This window comes from Ylistrum balloti, unplaced genomic scaffold (assembly GCF_031769215.1).
Source record: "Ylistrum balloti isolate Yb309-2 unplaced genomic scaffold, AGI_CSIRO_Ybal_v1 Utg370410, whole genome shotgun sequence".
In the NCBI taxonomy this organism is placed as follows: Eukaryota; Metazoa; Mollusca; class Bivalvia; order Pectinida; family Pectinidae; genus Ylistrum; species Ylistrum balloti.
In genome coordinates, this window is record NW_026782279.1 from 2,953 (window position 1) to 29,673 (window position 26,721).

Consider the following 26,721-nt stretch of genomic DNA (forward strand, 5'->3'; position numbering starts at 1 on the left):
TGTATGTTATACGACCCTATTACAAGGGTCACAATGGGCCCGTAAATTAAGACATGAAAAACTCATTTTCAGAAAACTTGAAAGACCATTACCAAAGCATACTGCTGCCAATATTGTGACTCTTGGCTTTACATTTGAATTTTTCTAAACATTTGATCAATGTACCTTTCGTCCTTCATATTCGAATCAGTTGACACCACAGAGCTAAGGATACTCAATTTTCTATAAACCAGAGGTTTGCACCCCTCCGTAAGTTAAATTAGAATTTGTTTTTAAATTTTGTTTGCAGTATCAAACAGGGGCTCTGCCTCTCATCCTTTATCCAAGATGGCTACTGATCCGTTTTGGGATCTCCTACAACCACTGTTTCTTAAAATATAAGGATAAGCCAACACCTTCTCACCTATGTTCCGTTTTTACAGCACTATTCACTTGGGCTAATATGTACACTGTAGAACGTGATAATAGCTTTTGAGGTTTGGCGATTCATATAGTTACTTCTTTGATGTCATTTTTGTCACAGCATGACAAAAGAACCAATCATTTTGTCACAGCATGTTAAATGAACCAATCATTTTTGTCACAACATAAGAAATGAACCAATCATTTTTGCCACAACATAACAAATGAACCAATCATTTTGTCACAGCATGTTAAATGAACCAATCATTTTTGTCACAACATAAGAAATGAACCAATCATTTTTGTTACAGCACGCCAAATGCCCCAATCATTTTTGTCACATTATGTCACATGAACCAATCATTTTTGTCATAGCATGTCAAATGCACCAATCATTTTTGTCACATTATGTCAAATGAACCAATCATTTTTGTCATAGCATGTCAAATGAACCAATCATTTGCCTCTATTCACAATACAAAGCATATCATCAATGTGTACAAAAAACAAATATAATGAAGGAATCATGATCACTTATTTAATTACAAACAATTCTAGTTTCCAACAGTAGCAAAAAATATGAGTTTATAATGTTTTAATACGTATGAAAGTTCTATGGTCACTTCTTCAGAAAGTCTTTATTCATATCAACATTGGTCCTCTGAATGTTGTACTTGTTCCTTTTGATTCGGTCTGCCACTGAGCTCTTTTCTGCATGACTGGACATCATTGAACTGCGAAAAAAAAATCATCATTGCCAATACAATGAGATCAAAAACACATAGGAATATAAATATTTGTACTTCAAGAAGAAATGAATGAAAACTGGAAGTTATTACTGTGAATCACTTATATATCATGTGGGATTTATATCACACAAATATAGAGGACAGTCAATCACAGACTCAAAGGAGGAGTGCCAATTTGGGCCTTCTGGCGGCCATGACCGATATTTTTTATTTCTTGTGTAGGAATTCCTTGGGGTTAGGCGGTCATGATATGACATAAAATTAAGGTCAGATCTGAGCCATTCATTAGTTATGGGGGGGTAAAGTGGGGGGTAAAATTCATAAACAGCTCCATTATGACAAACCTACATTATATTTTTGGATTTTTTCTTCTTAATTTTCATGTAATAATCCATATCAAAACATTCATTAGTAAAATTGATTGAAAAAAATATTCCATTGTTGAAAAGTAGGTCATGGTAATTAAGCTCATTAATTGCTAATTATATTAAAGATGAACTTAATTTTCTGCCTTAATGCACATAAAAACAATACCTTTATCATGTACCATGTTTTAATAAGAAATATTTTTGCATACTTTAAAGAAAACAAAGAAGAGGCGGTGCTTTGAATTTTAGTTCGACAACTTTGACCATATGTCTGTATCTAGTGGTTTTACCGCAGTATTAACACAGAAATGGCTAATGAAAGATATCAATCTTAACCTCTAGTGTTGCATTTCACTCCACTATACATACAATGGTTGTACACATAGTTAGTTACTCATTGTCACTGTCAGACTCAGACCAGTCCTCAATCATCATTGCGTCATCAGCACAGCTGAGGTAGCTTGACGAGGCAGTTGGGTGTGCTATCCTAGGCTGGTGTCGCTCATAAGAAAGGTACCAGAGAACAGATGCAATATGGGCACAGCAGCCCACTACCCTGGCACCAACCTTACACTGGCAATACCAACCAGATATAGGAGTCAAACCAGGGGAATACTCAATCCACAGGTTGTACAGTTTCGAAGCAACATGTCCGGAACGAATCTGAACTTTAATTAAGCCAGGCTTTTCCCTGCATGCCATTAATTCATACTGGCCATCTTCAGACAAGTGCTCCATGGTATATGACTTTGCCTGCTTCAACTGATATACTCCCATGGTAAGATCTCTCAACTCCGGTTCTGTCAGCTGAGGAAAGTCAGGCAAACTGGCCTCATCAAGCTTGACCCATATGGCTCTTTTCCTAGCCAAACCTTCTTTTTCAACTTGAATTTGCAATTTATTGGGACATTTTGACAGAGCCAACATTCGCTCAGCAATGATGAGGTCATTGGGAGAATCAGAGGCAAGTGGGGGGCGAAAAGCATTACAAATTGCACACACAATTCTCACAAAATCACCTACAACTGGAATGAAAGTGTTGGGCAAAACATGTCCCAAGGTCTTCCACTGCTTAATCCGCCCATTTGCCGACTCCACAACCCACCTTACCTTTGTTACAAGACGAGATTTGTTTGCCTCAGTATGTGTGTGTTGTTTCTGCCCCTTTGGCAAGAAAAATGGCATTTCTGTTTTGATGCCAGCATCATTCAACAGTTCTGTCACATCTCTGAAGCCTCTGTCAACGACAAGAACATCATCATCTTGAAACCAATCCTTGATGTTCTCAGTGTTAGTTTTCAACATGTGTTTTGTAATGTTGGCGTCATTATTTCGACCGTCTGCTAAATATGGGCCTAGGACAGACAGTATATAGCCATCTGAGGCCACAAGAAGCATTGGTTTCAGGAGAGGGCGTCCTTTGTGCATCGAAAAAGAGCGTCGTTGGAAAGTATAGTTGCTGGACTTTTCAACATAAATATATGTGCCATCAGCAACAGCTATAGCGACATCTTCACCAGAGGCAAACATCTTCCTTGCAAATACCGTTGTATGGTTTTGAATTACTTGTTCTCTAGTGATGTGTTGCAGGCCAAGGTGTGAAGGAACGAAGTGGGTCATCAATGCTTGGCGAGCTGAATGAATACATTTTCCACATATTCTCTTTGTCATGTTGAACAGAGAAGCTAATATTGATTAAGACATGCCAGTCCTCAACTTTACAAGCAGGATGGCTAATGCAGTCCTTGCGCTTCTGTTCAGTGTAGAGTAAAGAGAGGGATTAACTGATCGTAAAAGGTCAGAAAATTGATTTTTATACAGACCTGTGAGACGGTAGTAATCTTGATCAGTTAATCCATCTGAGGAATCAAAGTCTAAACAACTTTTCTTTGAAGCAGCTGCCCTAAGTGTCAAAAGGATCTCTGATATTTCAGAAGAATCCAGTTCAGTGTCTTTGCTGGAATATGCGAGTGAAGATAGACTATCAGATGGGAAATCACCATTCACTATGTGGGAAGAACAACATCTGCAGGTGTTTGGGACAAGGATACCTGTCTTAATAAAAATCTTTACTCGCATTTCTGTTGAGAGCATTACCATTTTACTTTTACATTCCTCTCTTAACATTTTACAAATGAAACATCGAGATTCACCTAATGTAGCCCGTGGAATGTCAAGTTTGATTTTTTTGTTTTCAGGTGACTCAAGCTGGTGCTCTACATTGCTACTAGGATGTTCAGTAGATGAATGGTGATTGTAGTATCTTCCCCTGCATTTTTTACATACGGGGTCACCAAACCTTAAGGCATCATTAATATTTGCTTTCAAGTAAGACAGAATGTCTGTTTTATTCAGACAACAGAGCCTTACTTTATATTGTGCTTTACAACAAGCACACTGCCTGTGCACTGGCATATTGATAAAAGAAAAGAAAACAGGGCATAAACTTAGAAAACACTCCTTATTAAAACCTTAATTTGGATGAACAAAATTATGAACAACAGTTGAATTACAATTATATGTCTAAATTATATGTACAATATCAGTGACAGTCAAACCAAGAAAGTATACTAAAATCGCTGAGGTTGTGAAGTGTAGTTGCCACGTATTAATTGTATATATAAGGGTATATGAACTGTCTGAGACAAGGTGCACATGTATACTCACCGGTAGACACAAAGATCCTTAACAAGGTATATGTCAGGGGATGGCATTATATCCCGCCATTTTAGCTTAAAACTCTACCAGCCGTACCAAACTGGTTTAAATATCTCTACATTTATCAAGCAATTTATTTTAAACAGTTCTTAATGCAGTACAATTTAACATTTATTTATTAGATATTTATTATCTAATATAATTACATAAGACAACTCTGATATCAACCAAAAGTTGTCAAAAGTGTGAACCCGCCCCCTCCCATTAATTAATTCTCCCTTTTCGATAAAGTATTCAAAAATGAATCTTACTAAAGCAAGACACATGATAAAGGTATTGTTTTTATGTGCATTAAGGCAGAAAATTAAGTTCATCTTTAATATAATTAGCAATTAATGAGCTTAATTACCATGACCTACTTTTCAACAATGGAATATTTTTTTCAATCAATTTTACTAATGAATGTTTTGATATGGATTATTACATGAAAATTAAGAAGAAAAAATCCAAAAATATAATGTAGGTTTGTCATAATGGAGCTGTTTATGAATTTTACCCCCACTTTACCCCCCATAACTAATGAATGGCTCAGATCTGACCTTAATTTTATGTCATATCATGACCGCCTAACCCCAAGGAATTCCTACACAAGAAATAAAAAATATCGGTCATGGCCGCCAGAAGGCCCAAATTGGCACTCCTCCTTTGTCACAATTGTACGAAAATGCCTCTTGATGACAACCACTTCGCACGGTTACCAATATCAGATTTTGTCAGAGGCCCAGAGTCCCAGAGTCTAATACCTCACCATTTGTGAATTTAGTAATTTCTATAACAGCATGTGTAATGTCTAAAGAATTAAGCCCGTGAAATAAAGCAGAAGCAAAATTGAAGTGATTGACAGCAATCAAATTAAAATAAGAAATCAAAATTAAAGAATTATTTTTCCTCGTGGCAGAAGTCACAGAAACTATGAAATTCAATTCATAATTAATAAGATATAACTTTAAAGTGAAAGTATCAGTAGAGAATGATCAAAGACAATGAAATTCAATTTGTATCTAATGATATATAATTTTATAGTGAAAGTATCAGTTGAGAATGGTTAAAGACAATGAGAAGTAATACTTTATGAACTTGTCCCCTTGTTTGTCCTGTTTCTGACGCAGTGACTCCTGTGCATCCTCCTCCCTGTAACGACTAACATTCTGTTTACGTTGTCCCTCACGCCATTCTGCATTACTCATCATTTCTTCAAGCTTACGCTTTTTCTCCTCTGATGTCAATTTTCTGTAAAAAATTTTACAGGTTTAATTGCTTTTTTTCAAACTGACATTCTTCAAAATGGATTCACTGATCACAAGTTAGTGTCGTTTCACAGTTAGGATAATTAATATTGTTTAAAGCACTGTTTCAGAATTACCCAGAAAAAAGAAAAGTCATATGAAAATGAGTTTGAAGGTGTGATCACTGAACCATGATAACGTCATGTAAAGAGATGTCGTAAAGCACTATCAAACCCTAATACTATATAGTGTTATCAGTAACTTTGTAGTGTCTTACCTTGTCTATCAAACCCTAACACTATATAGTGTTATCAGTAACTTTGTAGTGTCTTACCTTGTCTATCAAACCCTAACACTATATAGTGTTATCAGTAACTTTGTACTGTCTTACCTTGTCTATCAAACCCTAACACTATATAGTGTTATCAGTAACTTTGTAGTGCCTTATCTTGTCTTACCTTGTATATCAAACCCTAACACTATATAGTGTTATCAGTAACTTTGTAATGTCTTACCTTGTCTATCAAACCCTAACACTATATAGTGTTATCAGTAACTTTGTACTGCCTAACTTTGTCTATCAAACCCTAACACTATATAGTGTTATCAGTAACTTTGTAGTGTCTTACCTTGTCTATCAAACCCTAACACTATATAGTGTTATCAGTAACTTTGTACTGTCTTACCTTGTCTATCAAACCCTAACACTATATAGTGTTATCAGTAACTTTGTAGTGTCTTACCTTGTCTATCAGACCCTAACACTATATAGTGTTATCAGTAACTTTGTACTGCCTAACTTTGTCTATCAAACCCTAACACTATATAGTGTTATCAGTAACTTTGTAATGTCTTACCTTGTCTATCAAACCCTAACACTATATAGTGTTATCAGTAACTTTGTAGTGTCTTACCTTGTCTATCAAACCCTAACACTATATAGTGTTATCAGTAACTTTGTACTGTCTTACCTAGTCTATCAAACCCTAACACTATATAGTGTTATCAGTAACTTTGTAATGTCTTACCTTGTCTATCAAACCCTAACACTATATAGTGTTATCAGTAACTTTGTAGTGTCTTACCTTGTGTTACATACCATATAGTGTTACATACCATCTGTGTAGTGTTACATACCATCTGTGTAGTGTCATCTGTGTAGTGTTACATACCATCTGTGTAGTGTTACATACCATCTGTATAGTGTTACATACCATCTGTGTAGTGTTACATACCATCTGTGTAGTGTTACATACCATCTGTGTAGTGTTACATACCATCTGTGTAATGTTACATACCATCTGTGTAGTGTTACATACCATCTGTGTAGTGTTACATACCATCTGTGTAGTGTTACATACCATCTGTGTAGTGTTACATACCATCTGTGTAGTGTTACATACCATCTGTGTAGTGTTACATACCATCTGTATATTGTTACATACCATCTGTGTAGTGTTACATACCATATAGTGTTACATACCATTTGTGTAGTGTTACATACCATCTGTATACTGTTACATACCATCTGTGTAGTGTTACATACCATCTGTGTAGTGTTACATACCATCTGTGTAGTGTTACATACCATCTGTGTTGTGTTACATACCATCTGTGTAGTGTTACATACCATCTGTGTAGTGTTACATACCATCTGTGTAGTGTTACATACCATCTGTGTAGTGTTACATACCATCTGTGTAGTGTTACATACCATCTGTGTAGTGTTACATACCATCTGTATAGTGTTACATACCATATAGTGTTACATACCATCTGTGTAGTGTTACATACCATCTGTGTAGTGTTACATACCATCTGTATATTGTTACATACCATCTGTGTAGTGTTACATACCATATAGTGTTACATCTGTGTAGTGTTACATACCATCTGTATAGTGTTACATACCATCTGTATAGTGTTACATACCATCTGTGTAGTGTTACATACCATCTGTGAAGTGTTACATATCATCTGTGTAGTGTTACATACAATCTGTATAGTGTTACATATCATCTGTGTAGTGTTACATACCATCTGTGTAGTGTTACATACCATCTGTGTAGTGTTACATATCATCTGTGTAGTGTTACATACCATCTGTGTAGTGTCATCTGTGTAGTGTTACATACCATCTGTGTAGTGTTACATACCATCTGTATAGTGTTACATACCATCTGTGTAGTGTTAAATGCCATCTGTGTAGTGTTACATACCATCTGTGTAGTGTTACATACCATTTGTGTATTGTTACATACCATCTGTGTAGTGTTACATACCATATAATGTTACATACCATCTGTGTAGTGTTACATACCATTTGTGTAGTGTTACATACCATCTGTGTAGTGTTACATACCATCTGTATAGTGTTACATACCATCTGTGTAGTGTTACATACCATCTGTGTAGTGTTAAATGTCATCTGTGTAGTGTTACATACCATCTGTGTAGTGTCATCTGTGTAGTGTTACATACCATCTGTGTAGTGTTACATACCATCTGTGTAGTGTTACATACCATCTGTGTAGTGTTACATAACATCTGTGTAGTGTTACATACCATCTGTGTAGTGTTACATACCATCTGTGTAGTGTTACATACCATCTGTGTAGTGTTACATACCATCTGTTTAGTGTTACATACCATATAGTGTTACATACCATCTGTGTAGTGTTACATACCATCTGTGTAGTGTTACATACCATCTGTATAGTGTTACATACCATCTGTGTAGTGTTACATACCATATAGTGTTACATACCATCTGTGTAGTGTTACATACCATCTGTGTAGTGTTACATACCATCTGTATAGTGTTACATACCTACCTTGTCTTACCTTGTCTATCAAACCCTAACACTATATAGTGTTATCAGTATCAAACCCTAACACTATATAGTGTTATGTCTTACCTTGTCTATCAAACCCTAACAATATATAGTGTTATCAGTAACTTTGAAGTGTTTTACCTTGTCTATCAAACCCTAACACTATATAGTGTTATCAGTAACTTTGTAGTGTCTTACCTTGTCTATCAAACCCTAACACTATATAGTGTTATCAGTAACTTTGTAGTGTCTTACCTTGTCTATCAGACCCTAACACTATATAGTGTTATCAGTAAGTTTGTAGTGTCATACCTTGTCTATCAAACCCTAACACTATATAGTGTTATCAGTAACTTTGTAATGTCTTACCTTGTCTATCAAACCCTAACACTATATAGTGCTATCAGTAACTTTGTACTGTCTTACCTTGTCTATCAGACCCTAACACTATATAGTGTTATCAGTAACTTTGTAGTGTCATACCTTGTCTATCAAACCCTAACACTATATAGTGTTATCAGTAACTTTGTAGTGTCTTACCTTGTCTTACCTTGTCTATCAACCCATAACACTATAAGGTGCTATCAGTAACTTTGTAGAGTCTTACCTTGTCTATCAAACCCTAACACTATATAGTGTTATCAGTAACTTTGTAGTGTCTTACCTTGTCTATCAAACCCTAACACTATATAGTGTTATCAGTAACTTTGTATGTCTTACCTTGTCTATCAAACCCTAACACTATATAGTGTTATCAGTAACTTTGTAGTGTCTTACCTTGTCTATCAAACCCTAACACTATATAGTGTTATCAGTAACTTTGTAATGTCTTACCTTGTCTATCAAACCCTAACACTATATAGTGTTATCAGTAACTTTGTAGTGTCTTACCTTGTCTATCAAACCCTAACACTATATAGTGTTATCAGTAACTTTGTAGTGTCTTACCTTGTCTATCAGACCCTAACACTATATAGTGTTATCAGTAACTTTGTAGTGTCTTACCTTGTCTATCAAACCCTAACACTATATAGTGTTATCAGTAACTTTGTAGTGTCCTACCTTGTCTATCAAACCCTAACACTATATAGTGCTATCAGTAAATTTGTAGTGTCCTACCTTGTCTATCAAACCCTAACACTATATAGTGTTATCAGTAACTTTGTAGTGTCTTACCTTGTCTATCAAACCCTAACACTATATAGTGATATCAGTAAATTTGTACTGTCTTACCTTGTCTATCAAACCCTAACACTATATAGTGTTATCAGTAACTTTGTAGTGTCTTACCTAGTCTATCAAACCCTAACACCATATAGTGTTATCAGTAACCTTGTAGTGTCTTACCTTGTCTATCAGACCCTAACACTATATAGTGTTATCAGTAACTTTGTAATGTCTTACCTTGTCTATCAGACCCTAACACTATATAGTGTTATCAGTAACTTTGTAATGTCTTACCTTGTCTATCAAACCCTAACACTATATAGTGTTATCAGTAACCTTGTAGTGTCTTACCTTGTCTATCAGACCCTAACACTATATAGTGTTATCAGTAATTTTGTACTGCCTAACTTTGTCTATCAAACCCTAACACTATATAGTGTTATCAGTAACTTTGTACTGTCTTACCTAGTCTATCAAACCCTAACACTATATAGTGTTATCAGTAACTTTGTAATGTCTTACCTTGTCTATCAGACCCTAACACTATATAGTGTTATCAGTAACTTTGTAGTGTCATACCTTGTCTATCAGACCCTAACACTATATAGTGTTATCAGTAACTTTGTAGTGTCTTACCTAGTCTATCAAACCCTAACACTATATAGTGTTATCAGTAACTTTGTAGTGTCTTACCTTGTCTATCAAACCCTAACACTATATAGTGTTATCAGTAAATTTGTATTGTCTTACCTTGTCTATCAAACCCTAACAATATATAGTGTTATCAGTAACTTTGAAGTGTTTTACCTTGTCTATCAAACCCTAACACTATATAGTGTTATATAACTTTGTAGTGTGTCTTACCTTGTCTATCAAACCCTAACACTATATAGTGTTATCAGTAACTTTGTAGTGTCTTACCTTGTCTATCAAACCCTAACACTATATAGTGTTATCAGTAACTTTGTAGTGTCTTACCTTGTCTATCAAACCCTAACACTATATAGTGTTATCAGTAACTTTGTAGTGTCTTACCTTGTCTATCAAACCCTAACACTATATAGTGTTATCAGTAACTTTGTAGTGTCTTACCTTGTCTATCAAACCCTAACACTATATAGTGTTATCAGTAACTTTGTAGTGTCTTACCTTGTCTATCAAACCCTAACTATATAGTGTTATCAGTATATAGTGTATATCTATATAGTGTTATCAGTAACTTTGTAGTGTCTTACCTTGTCTATCAAACCCTAACACTATATAGTGTTATCAGTAACTTTGTAGTGTCTTACCTTGTCTATCAGACCCTAACACTATATAGTGTTATCAGTAACTTTGTACTGTCTTACCTTGTCTATCAAACCCTAACACTATATAGTGTTATCAGTAACTTTGTAGTGTCTTACCTTGTCTATCAAACCCTAACACTATATAGTGTTATCAGTAACTTTGTAGTGTCATACCTTGTCTATCAAACCCTAACACTATATAGTGTTATCAGTAACTTTGTAATGCCTTACCTTGTCTATCAAACCCTAACACTATATAGTGTTATCAGTAACTTTGTAGTGTCTTACCTTGTCTATCAAACCCTAACACTATATAGTGTTATCAGTAAGTTTGTAGTGTCATACCTTGTCTATCAAACCCTGACACTATATAGTGTTATCAGTAACTTTGTAATGTCTTACCTTGTCTATCAAACCCTAACACTATATAGTGTTATCAGTAACTTTGTAGTGTCTTACCTTGTCTATCAAACCCTAACACTATATAGTGTTATCAGTAACTTTGTAGTGTCTTACCTTGTCTATCAAACCCTAACACTATATAGTGTTATCAGTAACTTTGTAATGTCTTACCTTGTCTATCAAACCCTAACACTATATAGTGTTATCAGTAACTTTGTAGTGTCTTACCTTGTCTATCAGACCCTAACACTATATAGTGTTATCAGTAACTTTGTAGTGTCTATATAGTGTTATCAGTAACTTTGTAATGTCTTACCTTGTCTATCAAACCCTAACACTATATAGTGCTATCAGTAAATTTGTACTGTCTTACCTTGTCTATCAAACCCTAACAATATATAGTGTTATCAGTAACTTTGTAGTGTCTTACCTAGTCTATCAAACCCTAACACTATATAGTGTTATCAGTAAGTTTGTAGTGTCATACCTTGTCTATCAAACCCTAACACTATATAGTGTTATCAGTAAATTTGTACTGTCTTACCTTGTCTATCAAACCCTAACACTATATAGTGTTATCAGTAACTTTGTACTGTCTTACCTTGTCTATCAAACCCTAACACTATATAGTGTTATCAGTAACTTTGTACTGTCTTACCTTGTCTATCAAACCCTAACACTATATAGTGTTATCAGTAACTTTGTAGTGTCTTACCTTGTCTATCAAACCCTAACACTATATAGTGTTATCAGTAACTTTGTAGTGTCTTACCTTGTCTATCAAACCCTAACACTATATAGTGTTATCAGTAACTTTGTAATGTCTTACCTTGTCTATCAAACCCTAACACTATATAGTGTTATCAGTAACTTTGTAGTGTCTTACCTTGTCTTACCTTGTCTATCAACCCCTAACACTATATGGTGCTATCAGTAACTTTGTAGTGTCTTACCTTGTCTATCAAACCCTAACACTATATAGTGTTATCAGTAACTTTGTACTGTCTTACCTTGTCTATCAGACCCTAACACTATATAGTGTTATCAGTAACTTTGTAGTGTCTTACCTAGTCTATCAAACCCTAACACTATATAGTGTTATCAGTAACTTTGTAGTGTCTTACCTTGTCTATCAAACCCTAACACTATATAGTGTTATCAGTAACTTTGTACTGTCTATCAAACCCTAACACTATATAGTGTTATCAGTAACTTTGTAATGTCTTACCTTGTCTATCAAACCCTAACACTATATATATAGTAACTTTGTTATCAGTAACTTTGTAGTGTCTTACCTTGTCTATCAAACCCTAACACTATATAGTGTTATCAGTAACTTTGTACTGTCTTACCTTGTCTATCAAACCCTAACACTATATAGTGTTATCAGTAACTTTGTAGTGTCTTACCTTGTCTATCAAACCCTAACACTATATAGTGTTATCAGTAACTTTGTAATGTCTTACCTTGTCTATCAAACCCTAACACTATATAGTGTTATCAGTAACTTTGTAGTGTCTTACCTTGTCTATCAAACCCTAACACTATATAGTGTTATCAGTAACTTTGTAGTGTACCTTGTCTATCAAACCCTAACACTATATAGTGTTATCAGTAACTTTGTAGTGTCTTACCTTGTCTATCAAACCCTAACACTATATAGTGTTATCAGTAACTTTGTTGTACCTTGTCTATCAAACCCTAACACTATATAGTGTTATCAGTAACTTTGTAATGCCTTACCTTGTCTATCAAACCCTAACACTATATAGTGTTATCAGTAACTTTGTAATGTCTTACCTTGTCTATCAAACCCTAACACTATATAGTGTTATCAGTAACTTTGTAGTGTCTTACCTTGTCTATCAAACCCTAACACTATATAGTGTTATCAGTAACTTTGTAGTGTCTTACCTTGTCTATCAAACCCTAACACTATATAGTGTTATCAGTAACTTTGTAGTGTCTTACCTTGTCAAACCCTAACACTATATAGTGTTATCAGTAACTTTGTAGTGTCTTACCTTGTCTATCAAACCCTAACACTATATAGTGTTATCAGTAACTTTGTAGTGTCCTACCTTGTCTATCAAACCCTAACACTATATAGTGTTATCAGTAACTTTGTAGTGTCTTACCTTGTCTATCAAACCCTAACACTATATAGTGTTATCAGTAACTTTGTAGTGTCTTACCTTGTCTATCAAACCCTAACACTATATAGTGTTATCAGTAACTTTGTAGTGTCTTACCTTGTCTATCAAACCCTAACACTATATAGTGTTATCAGTAACTTTGTAGTGTCTTACCTTGTCTATCAGACCCTAACACTATATAGTGTTATCAGTAACTTTGTAGTGTCTTACCTAGTCTATCAAACCCTAACACCATATAGTGTTATCAGTAACCTTGTAGTGTCTTACCTTGTCTATCAGACCCTAACACTATATAGTGTTATCAGTAATTTTGTACTGCCTAACTTTGTCTATCAAACCCTAACACTATATAGTGTTATCAGTAACTTTGTACTGTCTTACCTTGTCTATCAAACCCTAACACTATATAGTGTTATCAGTAACTTTGTACTGTCTTACCTTGTCTATCAGACCCTAACACTATATAGTGTTATCAGTAACTTTGTAATGTCTTACCTTGTCTATCAGACCCTAACACTATATAGTGTTATCAGTAACTTTGTAGTGTCTTACCTTGTCTATCAAACCCTAACACTATATAGTGTTATCAGTAACTTTGTAGTGTCTTACCTTGTCTATCAAACCCTAACACTATATAGTGTTATCAGTAAATTTGTATTGTCTTACCTTGTCTATCAAACCCTAACAATATATAGTGTTATCAGTAACTTTGAAGTGTTTTACCTTGTCTATCAAACCCTAACACTATATAGTGTTATCAGTAACTTTGTAGTGTCTTACCTTGTCTATCAAACCCTAACACTATATAGTGTTATCAGTAACTTTGTACCTTGTCTTACCTTGTCTATCAAACCCTAACACTATATAGTGTTATCAGTAACTTTGTAGTGTCTTACCTTGTCTATCAAACCCTAACACTATATAGTGTTATCAGTAACTTTGTAATGTCTTACCTTGTCTATCAAACCCTAACACTATATAGTGTTATCAGTAAATTTGTATTGTCTTACCTTGTCTATCAAACCCTAACACTATATAGTGTTATCAGTAACTTTGTAATGTCTTACCTTGTCTATCAAACCCTAACACTATATAGTGTTATCAGTAACTTTGTAGTGTCTTACCTTGTCTTACCTTGTCTATCAAACCCTAACACTATATAGTGCTATCAGTAAATTTGTACTGTCTTACCTTGTCTATCAAACCCTAACACTATATAGTGTTATCAGTAACTTTGTAATGTCTTACCTTGTCTATCAAACCCTAACACTATATAGTGCTATCAGTAAATTTGTACTGTCTTACCTTGTCTATCAAACCCTAACAATATATAGTGTTATCAGTAACTTTGAAGTGTCTTACCTTGTCTATCAAACCCTAACACTATATAGTGTTATCAGTAACTTTGTACTGTCTTACCTTGTCTATCAAACCCTAACACTATATAGTGTTATCAGTAACTTTGTAGTGTCTTACCTTGTCTATCAAACCCTAACACTATATAGTGTTATCAGTAACTTTGTAGTGTCTTACCTTGTCTATCAAACCCTAACACTATATAGTGTTATCAGTAAGTTTGTAGTGTCATACCTTGTCTATCAAACCCTGACACTATATAGTGTTATCAGTAACTTTGTAATGTCTTACCTTGTCTATCAAACCCTAACACTATATAGTGTTATCAGTAACTTTGTAGTGTCTTACCTTGTCTATCAAACCCTAACACTATATAGTGTTATCAGTAACTTTGTAGTGTCTTACCTTGTCTATCAAACCCTAACACTATATAGTGTTATCAGTAACTTTGTAATGTCTTACCTTGTCTATCAAACCCTAACACTATATAGTGTTATCAGTAACTTTGTAGTGTCTTACCTTGTCTATCAAACCCTAACACTATATAGTGTTATCAGTAACTTTGTACTGTCTTACCTTGTCTATCAAACCCTAACACTATATAGTGTTATCAGTAACTTTGTACTGTCTTACCTTGTCTATCAAACCCTAACAATATATAGTGTTATCAGTAACTTTGAAGTGTCTTACCTTGTCTATCAAACCCTAACACTATATAGTGTTATCAGTAACTTTGTAGTGTCTTACCTTGTCTATCAGACCCTAACACTATATAGTGTTATCAGTAACTTTGTAGTGTCTTACCTTGTCTATCAAACCCTAACACTATATAGTGTTATCAGTAAGTAACTTTGTAGTGTCTTACCTTGTCTATCAAACCCTAACACTATATAGTGTTATCAGTAACTTTGTAGTGTCTTACCTTGTCTATACCCTAACACTATATAGTGTTATCAGTAACTTTGTAATGTCTTACCTTGTCTATCAAACCCTAACACTATATAGTGTTATCAGTAACTTTGAAGTGTTTTACCTTGTCTATCAAACCCTAACACTATATAGTGTTATCAGTAACTTTGTAGTGTCTTACCTTGTCTATCAGACCCTAACACTATATAGTGTTATCAGTAACTTTGTAGTGTCTTACCTTGTCTATCAAACCCTAACACTATATAGTGTTATCAGTAACTTTGTAGTGTCTTACCTTGTCTATCAAACCCTTACACTATATAGTGGTATCAGTAAATTTGTACTGTCTTACCTTGTCTATCAAACCCTAACACTATATAGTGTTATGTCTATCAAACCCTAACACTATATAGTGTTATCAGTAAATTTGTACTGTCTTACCTTGTCTATCAAACCCTAACAATATATAGTGTTATCAGTAACTTTGTAGTGTCTTACCTAGTCTATCAAACCCTAACACTATATAGTGTTATCAGTAACTTTGTAGTGTCTTACCTTGTCTATCAAACCCTAACACTATATAGTGTTATCAGTAAGTTTGTAGTGTCATACCTTGTCTATCAGACCCTAACACTATATAGTGTTATCAGTAACTTTGTAGTGTCTTACCTTGTCTATCAAACCCTAACACTATATAGTGTTATCAGTAACTTTGTAGTGTCTTACCTAGTCTATCAAACCCTAACACTATATAGTGTTATCAGTAACTTTGTAGTGTCATACCTTGTCTATCAAACCCTAACACTATATAGTGTTATCAGTAACTTTGTAGTGTCTTACCTTGTCTATCAAACCCTAACACTATATAGTGTTATCAGTAACTTTGTACTGTCTTACCTTGTCTATCAAACCCTAACACTATATAGTGTTATCAGTAACTTTGTAGTGTCTTACCTTGTCTATCAAACCCTAACACTATATAGTGTTATCAGTAACTTTGTAGTGTCTTACCTTGTCTATCAAACCCTAAAACTATATAGTGCTATGAGTAAAATTGTAATGTCTTTCCTTGTCTATCAAACCCTAACAATATATAGTGCTATCAGTAAATTTGTAGTGTCTTACCTTGTCTATCAAACCCTAACACTATATAGTGTTATCAGTAACTTTGTAGTGTCTTACCTTGTCTATCAAACCCTAACACTATATAGTGTTATCAGTAACTTTGTAATGTCTTACCTTGTCTATCAAACCCTAACACTATATAGTGTTATCAGTAACTTTGTAGTGTCTTACCTTGTCTTACCTTGTCTATCAACCCCTAACACTATATGGTGCTATCAGTAACTTTGTAGTGTCTTACCTTGTCTATCAAACCCTAACACTATATAGTGCTATTAGACAAACCGTGTCATCAGTAACTTTGTAGTGTCTTACCTTGGAGGAGAATTCTTCCTCCTATCTTTATCGTCTGATTTTGAAGATTTTCTCGTTTCTGGCGTCCTTGACCTTCTTTTTGGAGACCTTGACCTTCTATGTGACCCTTGTGACCTTGAGTGATGTTCAGGCGACAACCGCCTTGTTTTTTCTGATTTTCTTTCTGTCCCTGATTGTATTTTATTCTTCTGTAAATAAATTGTTTCATTTTGCAATTATATACTGAAAAGTTAACACTAATCGAGATGAAAGAGAAAAATTACGTGACAGCATCAGCAGATATCAACTAATCCTAGTTCTGACAGGTTAATCAGCTTAAATGAAATGAAATTTCTAGCAGTTGTATCTAGGGAATATCTTGGTCAATTTGCATAACCAGTTTACAGTTACCATTTACAAAGTAGCTACAGTATGTATGTATGTTACTGCCATAAAAAGACATATTGAAGAATAAAAGTATTTTTAAAGAAACCTGCAGATAATCTCATTTTGCGATGCATTTAAGGAATACTTCAAAAGAAGATATGTACATATTTTTCAAACTTGGGTTTACTGTCACATCCTTGTTAAAAATGTACTTATGTGTCATTTGATTTCTAAAAAAAAGTTTAAAAAAGAAGAATTTTAAAGAATTTTCTCCATTTCCCATATTGGACCCTGTCACTCCCTTTTAAGGGAACCAAGACCTATCTTTTATACAAAGTAATCACCCTCCCCCAAGAATGCTTCAGACCAACTTTAGGCAAAATCCAAACATTCCTACGGGAGGAATAGGATTTTATAGAAATTTCTCTAATTCCTCACATTTTCGTTGATAAAATTCACTAATGTTTCCTGATTTCTGGATAAGAGTTTCCCAAAAAAAAGGAGAAATTTAGGCAAAATCCAATCATTCCTATAGGAGGAACAGAATTTTATAGAATTTGCTCCAATTCCACACATCTCTGTTGACACAAATGTGATTCATCATTTCTGGATAAAAGTTTTAGAAAAATTGACATAATTTTAAATGGGAAAATCAGTCAATATTTTCCAGATTTAAAGGCTTCAAAATCCCTTTGTTCCAGAAGAAGGAAGATTCTAATTTTTTTCCCTTCATTTTCCCTATATATGTACTTGACATAAAACCACTAGCCCCTGTAAGAAGGAACCACCATTTATCCAAAATTTTGGTCCCATTTACCTCAAAGATACCTCTGACCAAATTTTGTCAAAATCCCAACAGAATAATTCAAAATTACTTTCTGTATTTTCCCTACTTAGTCCCACCTGTCTGCCCCCATTGGGTGTCAAACCCACTCTTTTTACAAAATAGAATTCCCTTCATACAAGTATGCTTCTGACTAAATTTGGACAAAATCCTCTCATTCCTATGGAAAAAGAATGTCCAGACCCACCATTTATACAAAATTGGTTCCCTTTCTCAAATTCCTTTTTTTAGAAAAATTTGGCCAAAATCCACTGAGTAATTTCAGACTATATACATATATAGAGCACTTTTCAGAAAAAATAAAGGATGAACAGGTGATTGACGAACAACAGATGCTGCATGATGATGGCATAAGCTCACATTTAAACCCGCTGAACGAACAACTTTTTGAAAATCTTATTACAAAACAGATCAATAATAACTCACATTGACAATCAGGCCATATTTCTTTGCTTTGTATCTCTGGTTATCTGAATCGTCACCACTACTGTCCTCGCTGCTCTCACTGCTACTGGAGTCAACATGCGACAGTTGTCTCTGTGGCTCAGACATAGAGTGTCTATGTCCATGTTGACGTTCTTTTGGATGCTTTGTTGAAGAATGATCAGACTTCCTCTTATTTTCTCTGTCCTTTGTTTTTTCCCTTTCATCAGTTTCATCTGAGTCATTATCACGCTTGTTTCTATGTGCTTTGTGTTCTTTCCGGTAAGAGTTTCTATGCCTTGAATTTGAATCACTATCTGAGTCTCGCTGATGTTTGTACCTATGTTTTGAATGCTTTGTATTGTGATAGTTGAAGTCTTGTCTATGTTTGTTTCTTTGGTAATCTTCTTGCCTTCTCACTCGGTGTTCATTGTCACTGTCATCTGAATCATCTGAATGTTTCCTGTGAGAATCACTGTGTCTTTTTTTGTCTTTTCCCTTTTGTTTTTTGCTTAAAATTGAAAGATATTTCTGCATGATGTCATCATCTTCTGAATCACTGTGTTTTTTCTTTTTCTTTTTTTCCTTTTTCTGTTGTTTTTCTATCTGAAAACAAAGAAAGAAAATACCACTTTTGTGTCAAATTTCACATGTTTTACGTTCATTAAACAACAAAATAAAGTCAGACTGAAATATATTTTAAAAATGTATTTCTGTCCTCTTTTAAAATCCTGTCTATGAAACACAAAGTTCAACCTAGAACCAGTGAAATAAAAAGCCAGACCAGAGTCCCAAAAGCCAAAATATAAGCGACAGTGACCTACATTTGGTGTTGCTCAAGTACTTGGGGAATTGCATGATTAAGATGTATATACTTATAAATCATTTCACCTCTATGCATCATTGAAAGCTGACATCACATGCTGACCAAGAATATCTTTATTGAGAGTTCTAAACAGAACTGTCAGCAACATTTTCTTTTAAAGCCTTCAACAAAAGTATGAAAAGACGTAACAATGAATTTATTTCACCCAATTTGAAACTTAATTTTATAAATACGACCTTTACTAGTGAATCACATATGTAAATCAATTCCTACAAATTTAATGCCAGATTCTAAGACATTTAAGGAAGCTGCTATCAAATCATAAAAAATAGTTTTTAGACATTAGACAATTTTACTCACACTTTTCTTCAGCATTTTCATCTTTATGGGGTTTTCTAAGATACGTTTTCTTGCTTCCTCTTCTCGTTTTCTTAAAACAAAAAGCAGAGATTATTTTATAGAAGTTGAGAGTAAAGGTCGCCATATTAGTTTTGAGGAAACTTCTCTTTACTCGAGTGGTATAGTGTCCAACTAGAGACAGAAGGGTTGCTAGATGGGGTATTATTTTTAATCCTGACAAGACAGAATCCCTACTTTTTTTAATGAGAGTTGATTCGAAGATGTTGCATCCAAATCTGTACTTTAATGATTCAGTTATTAAAAATGTTACCTTCCATAAGCACCTTGGTTAACTTTTAATAGTCATGCTAATTGGTCAAACCACATTAACTCTATCTATGAGAAAGCTTATAAACGAATAAATGTACTTAGAATGTTAAAGTATAAAATTGACAGAAAGTCACTTGAATTAATATATATTACATTTATTCGTCCTATTTTAGAATATGCTGATATTGTTTGGGCTAATTGCACAGAAAGGGAATGCACCATCTTAGAATCAATTCAACTAGAGGCAATTCACATTATTACTGGCCTAAGACGGGGCACCAGTCATGCAATTCTATATAGGTAATGAGTCTGGATTAATACCCTTAGCTAAAAGAAGACACTTACATCAAAATATCCATTTTTTTAAGATTTTAAATAACAGATGCCCTCCTCATGTATTTGACTCTATCCAACCTTTTATAAACAATAATACTGCTCCTTATCCACTTCGACACAATAGATTGTTTGATGTGCCCCATACAAGAACTTGTCAATATAGCACTAGCTTCTTTCCAAAACTTATGAATGAATGGAATGGCCCATCTTGTCTGTATCCCTCATTAACTTCTATTTATGCGATAAAAAAATCTTTTTTATCACAGCAAGCTACCATTCCTCCTTTCCACTGTAATGATACTTTCAAATATAAAGGACAAAGAAAAGCTAACATAATTTTATGTCAACTAAGAAACTCTGCAAGTAATCTGAATTTTGATTTATTCAATTCCCACCTTAAAGATAACCCTGCCTGTAACTGTGGCCACCCAGTTGAAGATTGTACCCACTTCTTTTTCCACTGTCCCTTCTTTACTAACCAGAGACAACTCCTCTTTAATTCCCTTTCTGACCTTAGTGATTCTATACCTCCTACAATTGATACATTTCTCAAAGGTTCTCCTATACTTGATGCAAACATGAATAAATTTATTCTTGATATAGTTCAGATTCATAACTGACACTGGTCGCCTATTTTAGCAAATGTACATCCCATTCTATACTTCTATCTTTTCTATCTCTCATTTGTATTTGATGTCTCAAGTGTGGGTCCGCCTGTCCATTTTAGGGACTCAGCTCAGGATTATGTGCAAATGGACTGTTTGAACCTGCAGCCTGTCCCACCACAAATGGACATATTTTGACCCAGTCTTGTAATATCTTGTGATACCTAATTTGTATTTTTTAGTTTATGTTAGTGTTCTGGAACTCAATAATACAAACGATGGTGATGCCTATTTTGCATTTCGGTTATATAATCATCCATTTGAATCTATCTCCTACATTCTTATTCCTAATATTATTATTATCTGTTATCTCTAATTTTGACTGATGTGTCTGTATACTTGTTTATGCACTGTAAGGAGAGGGCTTTCATAGGCTCTGCCTGTTGCCCAATTCCTACTGTCAATACCACCATGACAATAAAATATTCTGAAAGAAAGAAAAAGAAAAAGAAGGGTTGCTAGTTCACAACCAAGTGACGGCAGTGTGCTTAGTGTCTAACTAGAGACAGAAGGGTTGCTAGTTCACAACCAAGTGACGGCAGTGTGCTTAGTGTCTAACTAGAGACAGAAGGGTTGCTAGTTCACAACCAAGTGACGGCAGTGTGCTTAGTGTCTAACTAGAGACAGAAGGGTTGCTAGTTCACAACCAAGTGACGGCAGTGTGCTTAGTGTCTAACTAGAGACAGAAGGGTTGCTAGTTCACAACCCAGTGACGGCAGTGTGCTTAGTGTCTAACTAGAGACAGAAGGGTTGCTAGTTCACAACCCAGTGATGGCAGTGTGCTTTTTCTTACTCCTACCTGGTTCTACTTATGAAGGTTTATAGTTATGTACATGTATTAACATGTGTGGGAGGTTGTGTTGTGTTTACTCGTTCCCTTTTCCTCTCTCTATATAATAATCATTCAACTTGTCACAAAACCTTGTTGTTTCTTTTCTATGAAAGGAGAGGAGGAACCCCAGAGTTACAGAACCTCAGGATGTCACAAAACAAATTATCATCATATTTCACTCCTACTACAACATTACTTAGTATCAAAACACTAGAGTGACAGTGGACAAAGTACACACGATCAAAAATACCTAGAACTATCAGTCATAACCATAATGGCAGAACTGTGAATATACCTCCATAATCTTGGAAATTAAATGGTAGTTTTATCCTACTTTTGGAAAATCTGTTAAATGTTGTTCGATGTGGCGTATTTCCTTGTGATTTAAACTGTTTATCCCATGTAAAAATGAAATATTGTCCATTCAACAAACATCATATTGGATGAATGAGATTTTCCGCAGTGATGTGAGATGAAGGGAGATAACTCACCGTATAGCAAACAAGGGATCTTCTCTAGCCTTGGCTGCCATATCAAGAGCAATATTTGCCTTTATTCTCTCGCCAAAGATATCATCTAAAACAAAAATTCATCAGATGTCATCCGATACAACCATCCAACAACGACGTCATGTGATACAACAAAGATGTCATGTGATACAACAATTCAACAAAGATGTCATGTGATACAACAATTCTACAAAGATGTCATGTGATACAATTCAACAAAGATGTCATGTGATACAACAAAGATGTCATGTGATACAATTCAACAAAGATGTCATGTGACACAATTCAACAAAGATGTCATGTGATACAACAAAGATGTCATGTGGTACAACAAAGATGTCATGTGATACAATTCAACAAAGATGTCATGTGATAGAATTCAACAAAGATGTCAACTGATACAACAATTCAACAAAGATGTCATGTGATACAACAATTCAACAAAGATGTCATGTGATACAACATTTCATTCATCATCTAAATCTTCCCTGCAAATGTTCTTATATGGTGAAAATACTCAAAACAAAGAAACAAAATATGCTTTTTTTTCTGAAGAATTCATTGCTTACATTTAAATCTTTAATAAATATTTATTATCCCATATCTTCCTATTATCAGTGTAATAATACTTTTTACATAACTGTTATTACACATGCAATATGATGCAGCAAAGCTGTAACTGGCTTAAGTTCCCTATTGTTTCCATGGTGATGTCATAGTTTCAATGTGATATATGCATTGTGACATCATCAGAAAAGAAGACAGAATGAGAATATCACTAAAGTAACTGTCGTTTCAGGCTAATTAAATATTATTTTTGCAGAAGTAAATATCTACATTTGTATGTTATATTTAGGATTTGGCTTTTGTTTCCAGTTTATATGAGATTTAAGAAACTCGCCAAAATTTTGTTTAATTCAGCTCATCAGAGTTTCAGAATAATGAAAAATTTCAAAAATTGATTCCTGAATCTCTATTTACATATTCATATCAACTTGTCTGCTGAAAGGCCATAAAAATGGACATAAAACCTGATAAATAAACAATAAAAATCACTAATAAACATTCAAATGATAATTTCTACAAGAATGGAATTGTCCCAAATCTCACCTGGCTTAGGAGATTCTTCTTTCTCCACATGTCTATCTACACGTTTCCCTAGAAGGTAATCTTCCTCGTTAGGTTTATCTCCCTTGTACATCCAATCCATTGTCTGTCCTGATATCCTGAAACACCAGGAAACTGGATATTAAATACATACCAACATTTAATGATATACATGTATATTAACAGTATCATTATTAGACAATTTCTTACTAACTTTATCTTAACAGCACAGGTTTTTTTTCTTCAGACCAATCAGTTTTCAAAATCTAATTGATGAAATATGATAGTGTGAAATTGTATATGGACAAGGACTGTTAAAAACTCTTGTTTGTTAAATATTAATGATACAACTACTTATAATATCATGTACAAAATATTTGTAGGACAAAAATACTAAGTGTGAAATATAACACTTCTGGTATAAATGAATCAAGGTCATCGGGGTCCTGACGAAGCCTCACTTATAGAGGTGAAACTAGTCGGCCACTAAATAGCCCACTTACTGGTGACGCTCGGGTAAATCGTGATTGAAATTACCTTGATTCATTTATTTTATGTTATTTCGTCACCCTGTATACCTTTCAGTATCCATATACAACACACAGCACCTAATTGATTGTCCTACTTACCGGTACTTTAAAACTGACACTGGCTCTACTCTTCTAGTTTAAATTTATGTTTATGTTTACATGCAGGTAAGTAAGCTAAGCAAGTAAGCTATGACATACAAGTAATAGTTATAACACATGAACATTAGTACACATACATGTATGACTAGGTTTACACGACCGTACATAAATAACACAAAAATTAAAGTGCCAACCATGTAGAAGTTTCTTAGGTTTAGTAATAATACCATAATAGTGAGAAAATCATAAAAGTTTTAGAACATAGATTACTACTATCATGACAATTGTACACTGTTTCTAAATGTTTACTTTACACTGTGCTATCAAGCTGTGCTATCATGTACTGATATTATACTAAATGATGTATTCTGCATGTCGCTTTGTATCACAAGACACTGATTCTCAATGTAAGGAACGTCGATGGCACATGTGCCATGATATTTAACATCCTTGCTTTGGCAAAAAAAATTGGTCACCAACAATAAACACAACAACAGAAGACACCAATATCTCAGACTGAAACCTGGTGCCAAAAATTACACTTATCACTTTGAACAAAAATGAAAACATTTAAATAAAATACAAAATTCCTAGTACTTGTACACTTACTCTCTTTCTCTCATCATTTCTTTTATTTTTCTTTTCTCTGTGTCCTCCATTGTCACAGAATACAGTTGAGAACTTTTTCTGCTTGTTGTTATAATCAGATCCTGAAAATGTAAAATAAGTCACTTAAAACTAATAATAACCCACGGGCTCTGCTTTTTCTTATTTTGAGCAATGTATTACCTCGGTTAACATGTTGATAACCAAAACACTAAAAATATAGCATCTTTACATGTTCTGAAACCTTATAAAAAATTTAGTTCTCGATACCCCAGGTTTTCAAAAGGTTTCAGAATGTGTAAAAGTATTGGAATTTTGGTGTTGTGGTTATTAGCTGATGCCACGTACATCACTCAACATCCTGAAATCCTTGTGTTATAAACTGTTGAACAGAGTTATTTAAATCAAGGTATCAGGTGACCAAACGAAATTGGGCATGGATTTTGTTGAGTGAAATATACATGCAGGTTTAACACAACAACCATTAAATCCATATAGTATTAATGCACTTTGCTGTCCAGGTACTGGTATTGTGTTACAGTGACATGCATGTCACTTTTTTACCTGCATTAACATAAAATGGTGGAGTATTTTGAGTGTGCATTTTACTCACATATGTAATATTTTATACATAATATTGTAACGGTTTTAAACAGTCCAGATTATTTTACAGTCTCTTTACTCTTTTTAGAGTGGCTTTTAATATACAAATATGTTTATTCATAACAGAACAGGAAAACACATGTTCCTGTCAATTTCCCCCCACCAGAAATTAAATTAAGTTTTCTGGCTCTATCAACTGATTCATTGACCAAAGCATGCTCCGTCACTGCATGACAGATCTCACATTTAACACTATATACAAGCCACGCCGAACTGCTCCTGTTATACTGCTCCCCCTGGTTTTCTTGAAATTTCCTAAATCTCAACCCAAGACTCCGATTACCACAACGCTTGGGATTTTAATAGAACTAGGAAAATACACATTTCTTGTTGAGTGCCCCGGCCAGGAATACAACTTCGGTCTCCGGTGTGATAATCTACCAACTGAGCCAAAGTAGCATACTCCGTCAGCTGAGTGATAGATTGATGTTTAACACTGTATGCAAACCAGACCCACCCCTATTGTGTATTCATATTAATGCAATGTAGAATGTATGTTGTATTGAGGGTGAGACTTCAACAAAACTGTTGTATTTGTATGTTTATATTCAGTACATCAGGTAAAATGTAACATCTTTCTTAGCGTCTGAGTTCAGATAATTTTATAATCTGCATTGAAAGGATGCGTTGCATTGCACAAGCATCTTGAGGATTCCTCTCAAATCCTAGGATGCTCTGCGCAAACTGTAAAAACAGCTGGTAATGTCTTTATCATGTGAAATGTAAATCTGCGATTCACTTTATTTCTATGTATTTATTGTGTAGTCTATTGTTGGGATACACCACTCTGATCGTGATGCAAACCAAACCAAGAGCGCCAAACAGTGACATTTGTCGCCGAGATCTGATCAGGCTTAGATTTACGTTATTCATCATTCTGCTGAAAAAGAAAGGTATCTGAATGCTGTGTGGTATATGGCCCCGCGTAGGATTTCAATCTGAGCCTCACCTTTCACAAAGTTTTAAAACCAACTACCGCTTTCCAAACACTTGCGAAACAATGACTTATAGGATCACGGTTAAAATACCGCTTAAGTGCGTGAAGTAGTAAATTTAAAGTCAATTACGGACATGGATATATACGGGTTTTATTCGTCCCAGCGATGATGAATACATTATTGTACAAATGAATACATGAACATTCTTAGAAATGATTTTTTTATATATCTACAAATTTATTCTTGAAGTTCAAAACCTAAAAGTTGAAAGACAAAACATGTACAGATCAAAAAT

General features: G+C 34.4%; 1 protein-coding gene across 1 annotated transcript; it reads right to left on the minus strand.

Annotated features, from left to right (window-relative positions):
• Positions 1-926: 926 nt before the first annotated feature.
• On the minus strand, positions 927-24,909 carry LOC132554490 (pre-mRNA-splicing factor CWC25 homolog). The gene is made up of 8 exons (XM_060218802.1): positions 24,829-24,909; positions 23,594-23,709; positions 22,466-22,550; positions 19,833-19,902; positions 18,650-19,252; positions 17,014-17,201; positions 5,306-5,467; positions 927-1,136 (listed from the first exon to the last, which is right to left on the minus strand). The coding sequence occupies exons 1-8, from the start codon at positions 24,876-24,878 to the stop codon at positions 1,022-1,024; spliced, it is 1,389 nt and encodes a 462-aa protein (XP_060074785.1). The 5' UTR covers positions 24,879-24,909; the 3' UTR covers positions 927-1,021.
• Between the last annotated feature and the right edge of the window lie 1,812 nt (positions 24,910-26,721).